At 47.2% G+C, this 20000-nt stretch overlaps 1 protein-coding gene across 8 annotated transcripts in view; it reads right to left on the bottom strand.

Annotated features, from left to right (window-relative positions):
- Positions 1–20000, bottom strand: part of LOC147018264 (kazrin-like) — a 497988-nt gene that overhangs the window by 24746 nt on the left and 453242 nt on the right. For all 8 annotated transcript variants that reach the window (XM_085897805.1, XM_085897806.1, XM_085897808.1 and 5 more), the window contains 2 exons: positions 9836–10067; positions 9478–9579 (listed from right to left, as the gene is read on the bottom strand). In XM_085897805.1, the coding sequence (XP_085753931.1) occupies positions 9478–9579; positions 9836–10067 (334 nt within the window). The remainder of the gene's footprint in view (positions 1–9477; positions 9580–9835; positions 10068–20000) is intronic.

Below are 20000 nucleotides of genomic sequence, written 5' to 3'. Positions count from 1 at the left end.
TTACTTCAATTACTGCAGAACAGCTGCAGTTGCTAACCCATTACTTGTTCCCTGAAAAGGGCCTTTTTTAAATGGAACTTTTCAGTAAAACTGGAAAAATGGGGGTTTACAAATGGGGGAAAAATGAGTTCTTTACAACTCTGAAATTTACATTATTTTTCAGTTTATGATAACTTAAACTTTTTTTTAACCTCTGGCAGTTTACCGCTTGGCTTTGTACCATTTCAGGTTATTCACTGGACTTGAACTGCTTAAATTTCAGTAAAAACTGGAGAAATGGGGATGTTCTAAAACTTTTGACTGGTAGTATGTGTGAATATATATATATATATATATATATATATATATATATATATATATATATATATATATATATATATATATATATATATATATATATATACACACCAGCCGAAACCCCGTCACAGACAGATTCCATTCATTCAACCAGCCTCACCAGCTCACCCACACTCGAGGGACATGGACTGGACAGGGCGTGCTTGTCCCCGTCTACTCATCCCCCGCCCCTGCCCCCATTTCCCTCTGCCTTCAACTTGCTTAACCCCGCCCAAAAATGTAATTACCCCGGCCCCGCCTCTTCACTCCCTGCCCCACTTGCCCCCGCCCCTGTCCACCCCCTCACACAAAACCCCGCCTAATTCACCCCAGCCCCCGCCCCATTCCCCCCCCCATCTCCTGCTTTCAATTTGTTTACCCCCGCCCAAAAATTTGCTAACCTTGCCCCCCGCCTCTTCACTCCCTGCCCCCGTCTCAACGAAAAGTGTTTATTCTGCTTCAGAGTTGAAAGTTGACTATTGCCATGATGTGCGATGCACTCTTACAGGTACGAAGTGTCTTTCAGTCCAGGTCACAGGACCGAGAAAAACGTGACGCGATCGCGAGGAGCACAAAATTGGTCCTTCAGTGTATATATATATATATATATATATATATATATATATATATATATATATATATATATATATATATATATATATATATATATATATATATACGTATATACACATATACATATACATATACATATACATATATATATATATATATATATATATATATATATATATATATATATATATATATATATATATATATATATATATATATATATATATATATATATGAATGAGCCTGGTGCTGGCGCAGTTGTTAGGGCAGCGGCTTGGGATCCAAAAGGTCCTGAGTTCAAGCCCCGTTGGGCCACTGAATTAATACACCAGGGGGTTGACTCAGCCTGTCATCCTTCTGAGGTCGGCGAAATGAGTACCAGTATACTGGGCCGGTGTATACCCCGGTTAAAATAGGTGTACCATATCCCTGTGTCGTAAGAGGCGACCAGGGTTGCGTCAGGAAGGGCATCCGGCGTAAAACGTGCCAAATCACTATGCGGATCATACGGATGATCCGCTGTGGTGACCCCTAACGGGAGCAGCCGAAAGAAGAAGAAGAAGATATATATATATATATATATATATATATATATATATATATATATATATATATATATATATATATATATATATACTGGTTATGTGGTGGTGAGGTATTTCTAATAAATTCTAAATGGCGGTGAGGATAATTGCGTGAGTTGTATGTTGTCACGATTTACACCAAGGAGAGATCGAACATTTATTTTGCGAATCTATTTGTAATATGTGTGATTATTAATTTTTACAGCAATTGAATTTGAGGATTTAAGTTCCTCTCTCACACATGTGGTACTCTTTACTGTTTCACAATGCACTACTCTTCTGCTATTTTAACAGACTGCTCTCATTTCGACCTCTCCTTCATTCCTTGCCTAAAAAATCCAACTATTACAGCGCTTCTTCTCTCCATGCTCTGAATTCGCCTTCATTGCATCCATCAAGAATTGTGTTAAATCGCATCTCTGACCTAAAACTTTTAAAAACCACAGTTTGCCATGGATGCTCGCTTTCCATCAACCATTCTTTTTTTCCAACTTCAGTGCCAACTCACCCCCCTCACCCCTCACTCTCACTCTCAAAGCAACCATCCCACTCTTCTCCCTCCAAGCCTCCCTCTCACCTCTTTCAAAAATTCCCCGTCACCTTTATCCCACCTTTCATCCCCCTCACTCTTCCTTCTCTAAGTTGCCCCCCTCTCATCCACCAACCTGCCTCCCTCCACTGCCCTCTCACCTCCATCTCTTCACTCCACCTCCTCAAATCCTCAACTGCCATCTTCCTTGTCTCTTGTCCCCCCCTCTCTCACAGCACCACAGAGCCTTTTCTCCTCCTCATTCGGCCCCCTCCCCTCGCTATTCTGCAATACCCCACACTCCTTCAGCAACCCTCCTTACCTCCCCCCCTCGTCCCTCGTCCGACCCTCCCCCGCCCCCTCCACCTCCTGCACCAAAAGCCTCCTCCCCTACCTCTTCATTAAAAGTGTGGACCTCAAATATCCGGGGCCTTCGCTCAAACCTTTCAGATCTTTCCATGCAGGTTGCCACTGACAAACCAGACATAATCTGCATAACAGAAACTTTCCTCTCCCAAGACGTGTCTGACTCCCAAGTATCTCTCCCTGGTTACTCCCTCTTACGGTATGACAGACCTGAGCCTCGTCCTGGTGGAGGTGTTGCTCTCTTCATCAAAGACTCTATTCCTCACTCTCCCTGCACTGCTCTCACTCCCCCACACCCCCAGGAATACCTCTGGCTTCGGCTTCCCCTCCACTCCCACCTCATGTTTATATGTGTACTGTACCGTCCACCGAACAGTGATGACTCCATCTACACCTCACTCTCCAAAAACATGGACCATCTTCGATCTTCTCATCCAAACTCTCTCTTCCTCTTATGTGGCGACTTCAATTGTCATCACGCCAGTTGGCTAGGTGTGGGTACCTCTCTCACCTGCCATGGGACATCAGCAAAAGCTTTCTGTGACTCATTGGGACTGACTCAATCGGTCAACTTCCCGACCCGGATCTCAACCAATGGTACTCCATCTCTTCTGGATCTGATTTTGACAAATTTCCCTGACAATATCTGCTGCTCTTCCTTCGCTCCAATTGGTTCTTCTGACCACGTCCTTGTTAAAGTGGACATCTCTCTGGCTGTTATCAGAGAACCACCTCACCGCCGTCGAGTCTGGCATTTCACTCAAGCCGACTGGCAGGGTCTCCGAGCAGCCATCAAACTTACAGACTGGTCTCCTATCACTACTTTCTCAAACATCAACTCATCCTGGGAATTCTTTCAAAGAAACTTGCTCTCCCTCATGCACAGATTTATCCCCTCTCGTGTTCAGTTGTCTTACCCTTCCTCCCGCCCTTGGTTTACTGAAGCTTGTGGCGAAGCAGTTGTCCTGAAACAACTTGCCTTTGCCTCATGGAAAGCAAACCCAACTGAGGGCAATCTCAGTTCTTTCCACAAAGCTCGGAACAAGTGTGTAGCTACCCTCAGGAGAGCCAGAAAACAACATCTTTCTCATCTCAAGTCTGAACTCTCAAACCTCTCTCCCTCCTCAAAATCCTGGTGGCGTTTAATCAAATCTGTTTCTGGTGTATGTTCCCCCTCCATCCCCTCCCTTACCTCAAATGGCCGCACTGCTGATTCCACACGTGATAAAGCTGAATGTCTAAACTCGGTGTTTGCAGCTAAATCTTTTGTCCCAAACCCATCACTATCTCTACCCACTTTACCCAGTCGCACCCAACTGTCCCTGGACTCTGTATCCTTTTCTCCTGACAAGGTGGAGAGCTTGCTTTCAAACCTCGAGTCAGATTCTGCAACCGGTCCAGACGGCATCAGCCCACGTGTCCTCAAAGCCTGCTCTTCTGCTCTTGCTCACCCTCTCTCTGTTCTATTCACCCTCTCATTTTCCCAAGGTCATCTGCCATCTGCTTGGAAATCTGCTAACATCACTGCCCTGCATAAAAAGGTGCAAAAACAGATCCCTGTAACTATAGACCAATCAGCCTTCTCCCAATCATCAGCAAGGTTATGGAATCCATCATCGCTTCAGACATGAAATCCTTCCTCTTCTCCAATGGCTTGATTTCCAATCATCAATTTGGTTTCAGACCAGGTCACTCTACCCTAGATATGCTGCTACTGCTCTCCCATCAATGGATGGAGGTCCTCAATGCCAGACAGGAAATCCGAGCCGTATCCCTGGACATATCACGTGCTTTTGACACAGTCTGGCACCCTGCCCTACTCACCAAACTCTCTGCCCATGGTATTCAAGGCCATCTCCACTCATGGCTCGCAGACTTCCTCTCCTGTCGCAGTCAACGTGTGGCCCTAAATGGAGTTCTTTCATCCCCTCTTCCTGTGCAGGCTGGAGTTCCTCAAGGTAGCGTTCTGGGCCCTGTTCTTTTCTGGTTTTCATCAATGATCTCTCGGACTCTCTGGAAAATCCTCTATTTCTCTTTGCCGATGACTCAACCCTCTGCCGTACCATCTGTCATCCCTCAGACCGGCAAGCAGCAGCTTCTTCGCTCACTGCAGATCTGGATAAAATCACAAACTGGTCCAACACGTGGAACATGTCTTTCAATCCAGACAAATCTCACACTCTCACTATGTCTCTTCGAAAGGACCGTTTACAAAACCCCCATCCACTTTCTCAACAATCCTCTGGAAGAAGTCTTTTCTTTCAAGCTTCTGGGTCTCACTATCTGCCATGACCTTTCCTGGGAAAGTCACATTTCCAACCTTGCCTCAAAAGCCAGTCGCCGACTGGGAATCCTCCGTCGTGCAAAGTCCTTCCTCGGCCCTCTTGAGCTCCTGACCACTTACAAAGCTTTTGTCCGTAGCCTGATGGAGTACTGCTCTCCCCTCTGGGCTGGTGCTCCTGCCTCCCACCTTTCTCGACTTCACGCTGTCAAAACCAGGGCTTTTAAGATCATTGGCATCTCCCGCAATGAAGCTGAGTCTTTGGGCCTCTCACTCAATCACCGCAGGTTGGTCGGTGGTCTTTCTGTCTTCTACCGACTCCTCTCCAGCCTTGCCCCCCCTGCTCTCTCTGCGATTTGTCCCAACCACATTTCCACAGGGCGCTCAAGGTCCGCCAACAACCCCCTTCTGGTAAAACTACCAAAATCACGAATCACTGCTCATCATCACTCTTTCATTCCTCTTTTTTCCCGCCTTTGGAATAAACTTCCTCACTCTATTCTTTCCCATTCTTCCCTTCAGGCTTTCAAAACAGCTGTTCACCACCACCTCTTATCTTCCCCCATCCAAATCCTCGATCTTTTCTACCCCCGATAATCCACCCAAGCCCACTTCCTTCAATTCTCCTGCTTTCCTTCCTGAAAATCCCTTTAATGTCCATCTTCCCCTCGCCATGTTCCCCGTCCCATCCCCATCCCTCTCCCTTCCACAGTTCACCTGTGTCTGTTCCCCAATGTTTTGTCCCTTCCACTCCCGCCCCTCTTGTCTCATGCCTCCTTGCTGTGAGTTGTGTGTTAGCTCTCATACGAGCCTCGACCAAGGTATACAAAAAAAAAAAAAAAAAAAAAAAAAAAGTTTGAAATTTTTTTTTTTTTAATTTCAAAAAAAAAAATTTGCTTTTTTTCCAAACAATTTTTTTTTTTTTGAAATACCCTTGGGACATACACACACATGGTAGAGGAAAGTGTGGCCCGGAAATTTGGTAGAACTTCACAAACGTTTGAGAGAGTCGTTCACTGACAGCACAGGACAGGACAGACACTGCACAAATCGATGTTGTTATGTTTGTGGGGTCGATGGGGGAATTTCATGAGAGAGCTTGGAATGCATAGAGTTGCTTGGTCCGTGTAGTGTAGGGGACATGTAGGAGACATCTCAATGTAAATTAAGTTGGGAGACTGTGAGCTTAAGTGTTACATGATGGTGGGTGGTGCTGTGTTAATTAGATAGGGATTAAGACTAATTCCCCCAGTATCTAACTGCCCCTGTGACATTTCCCTCTGTTTTTTGTATTACAAGCCAGCAATGAAAGAATGATGTTTATATACCAACAAGCGAGCCAAATGTTCAAGCAAACAGAAGCCCCTCCTTCCCTATTTTTCGTGCAAATAAGTCACGCATGGAGGTGGATGGTTGATGGGCGTGACGTAAGAGAGCGTGTGGAAGAAGGGTGAGGTTCGAGGAGCAGAGAGTAGTTGTGAGAGGAACATGGCTGGAACGGAGGATTTTGCTTTGCTCTCCTCTTGGCATGACAAAATGGATGTGTGATTCTCGTATTCGTGCTGAGGTGAATTGGCTCGCGCGGTGGAGCAAGACGCTGGGCATTGACTTTTGGTTTGGTCATGAGAGACCGAACTCGAAGCCTCGTGTAGATCACCGAAGGGAGTGGCACCATTCTGCAGAGATCCGCGGCATCAGCAAGCGTGATCGACGAGGAAACCTCGCGACGGTTGGTGAGCCCTGGTTGAACACCGCCTCACCAATTACCTCAAGTACGTTTCGCGCCCAGAGAGCGGCTTGGCGCCATTTTGGTGTGCGTCTTCCCATGCTGTGACGAAGCAGTTTGGTGACTTTCAAGCTACTGAAACTCACTCCTGGACCTGAAGCTAAGTGCCGAAATAAAGGAGGGGTTATTTTTCTTTTTTTATTCTGTTCCCCTTGTCTGTATTTAAGTCTGTGTGAAGGCCCCTCAAAATTAAATTTAGGTTACTTCACGTCTTGATTTGTTCTATTATAACTTGATTTTCTGTTTAATAAATCATTATTTATTTAAGTTGCTGGTGTCCGCGTATCTGCATTGGGTTTGAGTACAACCCGTGTGCCTCCATCCCTCTGCCGCCCATTCCCTCCCACGTGGGCCATAATCTCTGAGGATCACCTGTCCGCCTCCAAGGAAAACCGCTCGGCGATTCGGCCTTGTCGATGTGAACCGCCCATCCACCACAATTGGGTCAGGGGGATTAATCTCAGTGCCAAGACCGCGACATTTGTTGATCAGGAGTGGGGTATGAACCCTTCCCCCCCCCCCGACTCCCTTGGAAGTGCAAGACCCACGATGTTTGGAGTCAGGAGTGTGGGATTCGAACTCTGAACAACATTTCACAGGGAACATGAAATTGTTGATCATAATAATTGGTGTCGGGAGAAAAAAAACACTTGGAAATTTAAGGGAAATACATATTTTTTGATGGGATTAGACGTGTACAAAATAGCGGACGTGCACGAAATGGCGGACGAGCATGAGATGGCGATGATTGTACTGGATAGTGACCCACTTGAAGGAAGCGAGCCGGGGGTAGAGTTGAGCGGTGACGATAGGGTAGGAGCTTCTCCTGTCCAAGCGTCAGTCCCTCCTCCCCTTGGCTTGATGGTTAGTGTGGTGAACTTTAGTACATCATGGATGATGAAGGCGGTGGTCAAGTTTAATCGGAATTGTGTGTGTAGTTTCTGAGAAGAAAGCAAATACCAATTTTGGGGACAACCCTCCCATAGACCCCTTAGACCTGGAATTTTTTAATGGCATGAACAAACTTTGGTACATACATGATGGTGAACATTGTGGTAAAGTTTCATCAGAATTGCATGTGTAGTTTCTGAGAAGAAAGCAAATACCTATTTTGGGGGGCAACCCCTGTTAGACCCTCTTCAGGCCCAATTTTTTTTTATGCCATGAATAAACTTTGGTGCAGACATGGTGATGAACATTGTGGTAAAGTTTCATTGAAATTGTATGTGTAGTTTCAGAGAAGAAGTTGAAAGTATTTGTGGACGGACGGATGGACTGACGACACGCCATCCCATAAGCTCCCCTGAACTATGTTCCAGCTGAGCTAAAAATGAAATCAGATATTGAATTAGAGATAAGATAAAGCAGTGAGAGAGTCAGAAAATGTGAGCTTGACAAAAGAGGCCTGTGGAGCCGAGCAGAGTTATGCGGAGTGAACAAAATGATAGAGATTTGACTTTGAAGCCCTTCCCTGGACAAGGGAAAGCTCCTCCCTTAATGGGGGAAACCCACCAAGAACGGACAGACACACTGGAGGAGAGTATTACAATGTAGATTATTCCGGCAGATCAGTGGGGATTGAAGAAGAAAAAAAAAGTGAAATAAACAAATAACCTTGCATGTGCGTGCAAACAAAATAAAATGTTTGAGTGGTGAGGGCACTGGCAGGATTTACTATAATGTGTGGATTAGAATTTGCCTGAATGCTGTCAGAATTTTATTCTCGGATTTTGAAAACCCTTCTCGTTTAAGCCATTGCTATTCAACTGCAAGCAAAAATCAAGCTGGCTCATCAATTCCTTCCAGAGCAGGTACAATCTGCCTGATACAAGAGCGGGTACAATCCTCTTCTGCTTTGCACATGACACCAGCCCACATTTCATGGCAATACCACTTGGACATTAAGTGGACAACATTTTTTTTTCAAGCAAATATTGAGAGAATTATGCTAACCACTGTAGGAAAGAAGGTGAAGCAATGTTTCAGAGGGGGTTCGCACTCAATTATCGACTTATGGATGAGAAAACTAGTCTTTTTTTTTGCTGACTTTGACTAACTTTTGTCCTTTTCCAGATGAGTTTTCCATTAGGAGTTAAGTGGGCATTGCAATGATGCTAATTATTTCAAGAAAAAACTTCTCAAAACTTGAAAAATAATGTCAAAAAAGGACTTTTCCCAGAAAAAATAAAATAAAAGAGAAATCTGCTAATTGGTGAAATCTGACATCTGTTATTGCCCCTTTGTGGTCAACTTTGTTATCAAGAATGACATGTGAAGGCCATTGAAATCGCTTTGGTTCGAAGGCACAAAGCCAATCCTGTGTAAAACTGAGAAGAATACAAGTCCTCAAGGAGGACACAGTCCCCAACCGCACCTGTAAAAGGGACATGTAGATTCAACATTTAAATTAAATAAACATCAAAAAAAAATTCATGGTGGTATGCAGATAGAAGTGATGGTAAAGTGTATATAAATAAATAATTCAAAGTTGTGTTTTGGTAGTAGAAATGGTAAAGTGTATTTAAATAAATATAATGGTTCCCAAAAGCATATACACGATTCCTGAGCAATTACTGTTCAGAAATAGTGTACATGCTTTTGGGAACCATTATCCTGAACAATTCTCTCCCATAATATAAATATTTTTAATTGCCAAAATTCGAAATTTGCTCCGACCACAAAATAATTTGATATGCCCTACACCCAGCAATTATTGCATACATGTTCCGATGATGAAATAAATGTGTTGAGTCACCTCTGAGGAGAGGCTGCTGACAGATGCACTGATGGAAGGACAAGGCCCAAAATATAAGCCCCTAGGCAGGCAAGCGCCTCAATTAGGGTCTATAAAGGGATTTTTGGGGAAGAGATAAAAAGGATAGCACCCTGTTGCCTTTCCAAAAGACTTGTTACAGAAGGTGAGTGTTGATGGATAATGGGCTCGTGTTTCCACAGCTGCAATTGTGTTGTCTCATTGTTTTAGAGTAGAAATAATGGAAGTCCAGTCCATCACAACACTCACGTGAAGGTCAATGGACCGAAGCCACTTCACAACCCGCTGATTTGTCCACACGATGATGTCGTGGTCTTCATTCTCACACTGCTTCCTCCTTTCACTGAGCACCTAACAACATGAGTTCATCAATTTATCACCACGATCTATAAAAGGCCATTCAAAGTAAAAGGCATCCTAAATATGTGAGAAATAAATTATAAGCAATAAAGAGCACATGCTAATTAAAAGCAAAAAAAAAAAAAAACACTAAATAGAATGTGATTAAAATAAAATTTGTTATGAATTGTCGGGAGGAGTCCTTGGGAATAAACACTGAAAAATTCCAGGCAGCTGTGAGCATTATTATGAATCCAAACCAACGGACCTGCTTGTTGAAACCGACTCGCCGAAGCAGCACCATTCCACAAAGCACGCTCTGCTGATGCTGTCTTCGTGTCACGTGCAGCTGCTTCTCCAGATCACGGCGGGTGAGTGTGCGCAGGAGCCGCCCATCTATGAGCTGCGCACGAAATGCAGGTGCATGCTGGGGAAGGCCCAATTCTGGGAGCCACACCGTTGTCACCCACAGAGTGTCCAGATCCGCTGCTTGTGATAAGCTGCCCAACACAAAGCAAACATTTCACAGTGTAAAATTGTCCATAAATTTCGAATGGGAATTCTAAGACAATCGACAACTGTTACAGTAATCTAAATATCCTTCAGTGTCTTGCACCTTAGTTCGCTCATAGTCAATGCAGAATCCACTGGAAAAAGAAACCGTCATGGGCATTTTGCATATGCCACCATTTTCTCAAAACTTCATGATGTTTTGGTAATAACTTGAGTGTATTGAAAGTAGAGAGTGCATGCCACTTTATGCAATTCCTTCTCTATCCACTCTCTCACCTCTGGTTCCTTTTTGCATTGACACTGTGATGCCTTTATTAGCATCACTCAAATGAGAAAAAAATAAAAGCATGCACAGATTTCACTGCTTTGATGATCAACAGAGCCATATCGCTAAATGTTTGCAATACAATGCGCAGTTTGATCACCGATGACCATCACATGACCTATGGTTGCGGTGGATACTCTGCTGCCATTTACACCAGAAATTTGCTGCAGATTGTACTCGAAAGCAATAATATCTATCAAGAATGTCGAATTGAAACACATAGCTTGAGGGTCAGAACAAATAAAGATGGCTCTGATGGTAAAGTGCATGCGGCATACTGACAACTTAACGAATACAAATTCATTGCATAAAGCTTGCCTAAAGCTCTTCAAATCACCGAGTCGACTGCATTTATGAGAAAGGCTCAACAGCTAGCAAGCTTGCTTGGGAATGGTTCAATATAAATTCAATCCCCAGGGTCATCATAAACGACGATGAAAATGGAGAGGCCTACTGTCAATTCATAAAGATTTCCAATGCCTTCCTTGTGTCCCGGTTCTCCTTTGTGTCAATTCCCAGGTAAGCCAGTCTATGAGATGTCACCGCTTTCTCAATATAAAACCAGTAAAACTCCTGTAACCCACAGTTACAAACTTCTTCACCGTGTTCACCAAGTATAATGCTTTAGATTCCTTTTCATTCACTTTCCAGTTCTATTTCCCCTGTATTTTTTTTCAACGATTTATTTATTTCCCCGAGTCTCGCTTCTCAAATTTACTTTGAATTTTGATGGCAATGACTCTTAAACGCCATTTGTTCCTGCTTTTTTAGCTCGCCTGTTCGGAGAACAGAGAGCTATAGCGAAACCCCCGGCGTGAGCGTCAGCGTGAGCGTGAAAATGTTAAAGTTTTTGGTGCAAGTCATTTTTTCCTTTCTAATGTTTTTATCTACCACACTATTTTTTATATGCCCGACATATATATATATATATATATATATATATATATATATATATATATATATATATATATATATATATATATATATATATATATATATATATATATATATCGGGGCGTATTATGTGATACCGGTCGTCCGTCCGTCCGTTCCTGTCCGCACTCTAACTCCCAAAGTTTTCAACTTTCACGTTTCATATTTGGTACATCGGTACAGACTGTGGAGACGGTGTGTCGCGACATACGTTCGTCATCTAAAGTGGTTGCCATGGCAACCAGGATGCTGTTTTCCATGTAGGAGCACAATTCTGTATATACCTTCTTGTTTGGGCGTATATTGTGCTCACTTGCGCTCTTGTTACTGATCACAATATACAAATACATATATTACTTTTAAATTATTTGGATCAGACTTCACTGCAATGCTTTATAAAAATATGAATTATTAGACTAGTCTTTTAAAAACGATAAATGTATAAACAGGCGAGCATTGGGTGGCTTTGACACCAACTCTGGTAACTACTGCTGTTTCTACTCACTTATCTCTTGCGAATTTGATCTTTTCTGTTCATTATTTTATTTGCTGCTTAAAAAACAAAAAATTTAAACGAACTCATCCAACAACAATTGGCAATAGTTTTACATTATGGAGCACGCAGTTCTACAGAGAGAGTATCAAGCTGGCTGTCTTATCCGCAAATTAAATTGTAGATATGATATGGAGTATCTTTCAGAATGATAGTAAAACCTCACCATTTTTGGTAAATAGGATTGTCACAATGTGATCGGTCGAACTATTACATAAAAATACATATTGCATTATGTCATATTGTATTGTTGCGGAAATTATTCCGAGGGGTTAATAAATACTTAATATAGTATAGTTATTTCCTTGAGTGTTTTAGCAAAAGTGGAGAAGTAATTCAATGTGACTTCAGATATGCGTCACTAATTGGAAAAGACAGAAATGTCAAACCCACCCTCATGTTTATGTCTAAAAATCCTCATTCCTGCAAACCTATTAGGCCTGCACCATGAGGCAAAAAAGGCCTTAGTTTTTGACTAACCGGTGACGGAATAATAACATTTCTTCACACAGCCGGAATAAATATTTGATGAATTCATATGTTAAAAAACAATGTGATGACAGGCTGAAAAGTGAGGGCAGTTTGCATGTGTCACCATTTCTCAAAATGGCCGACGTTTTCACATCTGTTCACGTTCATCAGTATATATAATACATAGATGGATGATTTTAGTGTCTAACGCACGGTTTGTTGGTCTAAGGAAATGCAACAAAAGTATATGCAAAAACAGTCAGAGAAACATTTACACCATGGTCAATAAAGTGTGCCAAATTATAACTCATTCCTCTCTTAGATGAATGAGTTATAATTTCTCAAAACTCTCAAACTACATGTAGTCTGATTCATGTCGGACTCGCTGTCATACGGTGTAATATGTGTCAGAGGATTTACACTTGCAGTAGATTCTTATGTTGTGTCAACAGGGCACAGGCCTTCACAGGTACATACTGCCGTACAAGGCTGGTCATTTTCAAGGCACGTGCATCGAGAACCTCAGAAGTCCGGGAAGCAATTGAACACGAGGTCATTTAACAATTCTGGGGCAGCAGCAGGCTGGTTCATCAACTATGGCAATATAGATGTCCCATCCACCATCTTTCCATCGACAAACTCTGTGTGGTCCAAAAACTCTTGCATGGTGATGCTAGCCTCTCACCATATTCTTAACTGGTCGATACACCATTGAAGGTGCAAGTAAAAGCTGTCTTTTGTCAGAAGTAGTTTTTTCACAGGCGTGTTTTTTGACTTGCGTTGTATGTACTAGTACGTGCCCGTACGTGCAAAAAAAAAAAAAAACTTTCATGCCGCGTGCCAGAAACAACCACTTTGCCAGTTCCTTCGCTCTCGCGTGCCCGTACGTGCGTGGCCGTACGTGCAAAAAAAAAAGAATTGTGACGTCAATCGTGACGTCATAGCACCATGTTCTGTCATTGGTTTAGTAAATAATTGGCCATAACTTGGGAACCACTTGTCCGATTAATATCAAACCTTGAAAAGGCACATACTCAGGTACCCAGCAATATACCTGGCAAGTTTCAATTAGATCGGACCAGTGGTTGTCGAGAAACAGTGGTCACAGACACAGACACACAGACACACAGAGATTGTTGGAATTATAGATAGATGTATATATATATATATATATATATATATATATATATATATATATATATATATATATATATATATATATATATATATGTATATATTGTTGTGGTTACCAAATTCGCAAACCACCATTCAGGTCCCTTAGGTGAGGTATCTCGGTAAGTACATGTGTAGTTAGGCCCAAACCCGTTGTCTAGTGGGAATACATGTCATTTATGCGTGCTGCGACTCTTCAGGATAGCCGTTTTTCTTTTACTATCTTTAATTTGGACCAACCGCCATTGTTACTACCACCAACCACCGCTTCACCACAACCGCCACGACCTTCACGTCACACCTCGCAACCGTCGCATCGCCACCGTTCTTGCGCCGCCTGTGGGTACCGGTGTTGGACTCGTGCAGGGCGCGCGCCGAACAGCGTGTACAAAATCACGGATTTTGTGCTTCAAAAACGGATCAAAAATGACACACGCCCACTTTTTGCCGTCCAATCGGTGAGCGAGGGGCGATTTGGCCCCGCCTCCAGGGCGTTGGAGGGCGATCGATATATGCAAATTTATGGATCAAAAAGCATTCACGCCCACTTTTTCTCGGGCCAATGGGGAGCGAGATGAAAGGTCGAAGGGAGGGGGTCAAAGATGAGAGGGCGAAGCTACGGGGCTGATAAAAAGCGACCGTGTTCGTCAGTCCAGGGAGTAGGAGAGTCGAGAGGGAACAGAGAGTAGTAGAGTAGGAGAGTAGGAGAGTCGAGAGGGAACAGAGAGTCAAGACTTCGCGGGCGGTGGAGTTGGCAAGAAGGAGCTGGTCGTCGTGTGCGTTGGAGTCGGAACGGAGGGGACTGAGCTGTGGAGAGGCGGCGAGGGCAGACGAGGGGGTGCTCGCGTCGTGCAGGGAGCTGCACCCCAGGGAGGCCGACAGCGCGACCTGGCCGAGGTGGAGACGCTCGTCGCGGGACAATAGGAATCCTCCATACCCCGAGCATCAGCAACCCCCTCCTGTTTCCCCCCGCGCTGAGATAGTGCGACCAAGGGGGCCCCTTTCCCACCCCCTACCAGACACTGTCCGCGAGGCCCGCGGAGTGGAGGCACCATCGCCGCTCCGCGTCTCATCACCAGACGGGTAGGCCCGACCCGGTCTCGGCCTCAGGCCCGCCTCATCCTTGAGGGTATTCTTTCCTTGGTTTTGGGTATGTGTTGTCGGCGCCGTCTGTGAAGTAAAATTGTATAAGTGTTGCCGTGTGCTCGGTAGTCGGTATTAGCTCTGCATTGTGTTTCTCTTTTATATTTGCTTTTTGTGTAAATTGAATTGTGTTTTTCTTTTCTATGTGCTTTTGGTGGAATTGAATATGTGTGCTCCCATGTGCCGCGAATAAATGTGCTTTGTGTTGAACTGTTTCCCGCTTCGCTTCGTCATTTCTTTCTTTGAATCCTCATCTTGCTTCACGTAAAGGGTTGGTAGTGGGCTGAATACGCCCGATAATTAATCGAACCGTCGAGGTCGACGATAACACCGCTCGGTTATCCCGATAGTACGGAACGGGTCGCTTAAGTGGCCCGTGTCCGAAGTCGACCTGCGGCGAGGTGCGATCGCCCGGTCTACCCTCCGCGTGGGTACTTAGGTAGGTCGAATTTGGCGAGCAACCCTATCCCACGCGGGGGCTGATTGGCTCGATCGCGGTGAGACCGAAAGGTCCACCCGTGACTGGTTCCCGGCGTTAGTCCGAGAGGGTCACGACTGGATTGTCCGTCCGGTGGGCGACGTGCCGCGATTCGAGTTACGTGGCCGTCAGCACGCCAGCGGGCGCGAATCCGCAACACTGGTGTCAGGTCGTGCGATACAAACCCATCGCCCTCCTCACGGCACTGGTATCGGAGAACAGGAAAACGGGCTCTCCTGTCTCCGGCTAAATTCACGGGAATCGGTCCAGGGGTGAGAGAAGCGACCCCCGATTCCCTCCAAATTACGAGCGAGCTAAATTAACCCTTCACGAGAAGCAAGATGGCGTCTCAAGGCGAGCGGGAGCCGGGGGTATTAAAAATGGATGTAGAATGTGTAGAATCCATGGTCCAGGATGGAATCCCCGAGCAGGAAATGTTGATTGTGCAGGAACACGGACTCGCCCAACTGAACCCAGAGCCCGAAATGGGTGCGGCAGCGGCCGCAGTGTATGACACCTCCCCCCCCCCTCTCCACCAAAACCCTTCCCCGACCCCTGCCGAAACGGCTCACCCAAGCGCACCCGACATGACCCAGCTATTCACCATGCTGGCAAAAATGTATGCGGAAACGACAGCGAAGATGATTGCGAACATGAACAAACAAATGAACGAAAAGATGGATGCGAATACACAAAAGATGAATGCGGAAATGATCGAAAAGATGGAAGCGAATATGAAAAACGAAATAAAAGGCATGAACAAACAAATGAACGAAAAGATGGATGCGAATACACAAAAGATGGATGCGAATACACAACAAATGAACGGAATGGAAACAAACATAAAAAAAGAAATGAAAGAGCTACGGGGTGAGACGCAGAACATGGGCCGATGCCTGCAGGCGGGCATGAAGGCCGTGACCAGGGAGCTGGGAATGGCGACTCCACGTGTGGGAGCAAACGAGCTGGAAGGGGGTGCAACGGCTGACAGGCCCGCGGTGGAGGCGGGTAAAAAAATAATTCGGGGGGCGTGTTCGGCGAGGGTCGTGACAGAGGAATCGACGGTGACCAAAAGGGAAAAATTAAATGGGGAGACCAAAACGTGTGAGACGAGACACGAGGTGACGACAAAGGAAATAATAATAGTTGAGACACGGGAGATAGAGGGTGAATTGGACGGGGTAAGTGACGCACACACACACACGGAGGTAGTGGAGGATAATGGGGGTGAGCTCGCGGAGCGTGTGGGGACCCAGTGCGAGCACCTGGATGGCCTCCTCCAGGAACGAGGGGAGGGAGTATGCCCCCTTGAGGCGAGTCACGACCAGGTGAGTTCGGTCGTGCTTTGCGAGGTCGAGGGGAGGAGTGCTGCGGACGGGTGCACGGAGAGCTTGGGGGGTATAGAGGCCCCGGAGACCCTTGTGGGGACACGAATCCCCAGTGTGGTTGTCCCTGTGTGTGTGGTGCAAGGTGTGAGTGCGTCCCCGTGTGTGGAGGCGACCCCGTGTGTGAGTGGTGTGGTGGCGATGGTGCCAGAGTACGTGCTTCCCAGCACGCCGTGTGTGGATGAGGAACCGCGGGTGAGTGCCCCCGCGTGTGTGGATGAGGCACCGCGGGTGAGTGCGGCCCCGTGTGTGGAAGCGACCCCGTGTGTGAGTGGTGTGGTGGCGATGGTGCCGGAGTATGTGCTTCCAGCACGCCATGTGTGGATGAGGCACCGTGTGTGAGTGAGGCACGGTGTGTGGATGAGGCACCGCGGTTGAGTGCCCCCGCGTGTATGAGTGAGGCACGGTGTGTGGATGAGGAACAGCGGTTGAGTGCCCCCGCGTGTATGAGTGAGGCACGGTGTGTGGATGAGGCACAGCGGTTGAGTGCCCCCGCGTGTGTGAGTAATATGGTTTGTGTGAGTCGTGAGGCACGCGTGAGTGAACGGCCGAGTGCAAGGGAGGCCGTGTGTGTGAGAGAGCGGTATGTGAGGGAGATGTCGGTTGGCATGCGGGAGCACGCAGCCGCGTCTCCCGGTGTGAATGTGATGGTGTGGACTGTGTGCGTCGTAACACGCAGGTATGCGTGTGTGGAATGGAGACGGAGACGGCGACAGAGGAGAGAAAGCCGAGTAGCGGCTGTAGCTATTTCGGGGACCGTGCCGGGTTCACCCAGCCGCGAGCACGCGGTCCGTGCTGTGCACGCACGAGACCGCCACGTGCTCGCTTGCGAGAGTGAAGTCCCGGTCCGGAAACGCACGCGGTGGATTTGCCGATCCCGCGGACGGACAAAGTTTAGGCAGGTAAATGGATTTGGACCGGACGGGTTCTCCACGCGATCGTGTGTGTTAAGCTCCAACGGGCAAAGCACATGTGTTCGCGTGGGGAACCCCTCGAGACGTGGGGCTTGTGTTTTTTTTTTATGCGCACGGTGACGCCATGGCTGCACGTGGGGTTGGAATCCGGCAGGAGGGATATCTCTGCCGGATGGTACCGTCCAAAGAGGGACGAGGAACACGTGCAGCTGCATGACGTCACAGGCAGGTGTAAAGTGCGCGAGTTGCCGCGCAGGTGCTGCGCATGAAAAAAAAAAAACAGCGAGCTTCACTTTCGGGTGCACAGGATTCCTGGGCAAGGGGTGGAAGACCTCCTTACCTGGGCACAGGATGGAAACTAGTTAGGGGGAAGGGTTAGCTTAGTTAGACCGACTCCATGGGGCAGGGGTAAGTCCTCATGGAGTCCGTGGAATGGATTAGTTAGAGGGATTGTAGCCAGATTTAGGTTGGGAAATAAAATGATTTTTTGAGGTAGAAGACAGTGACAGACAGTGGATGTGTAGAGGGGACGTAGTTTAGCTACGTAGGTTAAAAGGAACGTGCTGTAGTATAAGGGACGACGTGGGAGCACGAGTTAGTTAGGGGAGGTAGTTAGAAGGATGGCAGAGTTCAGCGGTGAGTGTGTTGAAGAGTTGTGAGGCGAGTACGTGTACATGTTGAGTGAGTGAGGCCAGCGGGTCTGTGTGAGTGGAGCGAATGGGGAATGCATGGTGCGATGAGTGATTGGGGGGAGGAGTGACTCCCGCCCAAGGGACCCCGGGGTCAGTGTAGAGTGAGTTAGCTGGGTTAGTCAAATTGAAAAATGGAGGTCGTTTTGTTGTTGGTGGGAATGTAGGCTCGAGACCCATTTGGAGGGGTGCAGGAGCCCTGTTGACGGGCTTGGGAGCGTGGCTGCGAAAGGTGAGTATCGCTGAGTGGGTACCCCGGGCACCAGGCTAGTCGGCCGTGGTAGGCCAAGGGTCCATGGGGGGCCGGGATAGAGTAGTGGGCACGGGTGCGCCTGCTTGGTGCGGGGGCCCGGGGCGCCATTAGCCGCGTGGGCAGTGTTGTGGGCATGGGTGACCCTCGGAAAGGGGCCCGGGAGGCCGGCCTGCCACGTATGCGTTTCAGGGGAGGTGCCATGGGGGGCACTCCCCGGTGTTAGAGAGCTGGTAGGCTCGGAGGCAGTGTAGTGCCCGGGGGTGCCATAGCGGGAGATTCGGCAGAGGGTCGTGCCTGCCAAAGGGAGCCACGTGTCCCAGCCAGGAGACCGTGTGAGGGCACAGAGAGAAAATTGGGGGGGGCGAGGCCCGAAATTGTAAGGACACCAACACAGGCGACAGGAATCTGGGTTGTTAGAACCAATAGTTTAAGCGAGAGGCGCTTGTTGAAAGCCCCGGGGTAGTTTAACAGTTAAATGGTTAGGGTAGATTAGGAGATGTACCCCTCCGCACCATCCATCCCCTCGCTGTCGTTGTGGGCCGCTGGACCCACTTTGGGTTAGATCGCCGAACTCTGGGGAGGCCATTCTGAGGCTTCGTTGGGCCTCGACACAGGACGTTAGCTCTCCCTTATTCCCCTCCGGGAAGGGAACGTAGGGGTTGGGAGTAGGCTAGGTGACAGGATAGGTTAGCCGAACAAGGACGATAAAGGGGGTTAGGGGACGATTTATAGTGGGGAAGTAAAAATAAAAATAACAAAAAAATAAGTTGGGGCTAAATTGGGGTTTGACAAATTAAGGGAGTGGGTATGTACAGTGACAGGCAAAGGCGATAGGTGGGAGGGAGACAGGTAGGTAGGTCCGAGCCCGCCTTCCAAGTGGCCAGCACCACCGCACTCCCTCCACCAACCTCCACTGAACGGCAAGAGCTGGCCAACTTCATCGGCTGGCCGTGTTTTGCTTCAAGGCGGAGGCCGGCCAACTTCGTCTGCAGCTGCTGTGCTGCAAGGCCTGTGCCGGCTGGATCGTCTGCAGCTGCTGTGCTGCAAGGCCTGTGCCGGCCAGTTCATCTGCTGGCTGTTTTTCTTCAAGGCCTGTGCCGGCCAGTTCACCTGCCGGCTGTGTTTGCCTGCAACGGCCTGGTTCTGCGGGCTGAGTTTGCCTGCAGCGGCCTTCTTCTGCGGGCTGTGTTTGCCTGCTGCCTTTGCCATGCCATGCCGACTGCCCCTGTTCACCAGCCCCCGTTCAATTTTTGCTTTGCCCTCCCTGTTCATTTCCATGTGCGCCAGGATCCGCAAGGCAACAGTTTGCAAGCTGCAAGAACTGCCCTGTTGGCAGCTACAACACGGGCCTGCAGTGGCGGCCCGTGCACCGTGTTTGTGTCCATGCATCCATTCGTTGTGTTCATTGCGTGTGCCACTTGAGCTGGCACGGAGACTGCGTTTGTGCAGCCCATGCACCGTTGTGGTTCACTGCGTTCAGTTCAAAAGGGAATGCCTTGGACTGCGTGTGAGCAGCCAGCCACGTTCCCTGTCACCTGCATTGTTTGAGCCAGAGACTGCATGCGGGCAGCCTGGCTCCCTGCTAACTGCTTTCTTTTTGCAG

Source organism: Eptatretus burgeri, chromosome 10, assembly GCF_056783735.1.
Source record: "Eptatretus burgeri isolate ZD-2024b chromosome 10, Ebu_testis_v1, whole genome shotgun sequence".
Classification (NCBI taxonomy): Eukaryota; Metazoa; Chordata; class Myxini; order Myxiniformes; family Myxinidae; genus Eptatretus; species Eptatretus burgeri.
The sequence above is the reverse complement of the archived record's forward strand: the minus strand, read 5'-3'. Positions and strand labels throughout refer to the sequence as shown.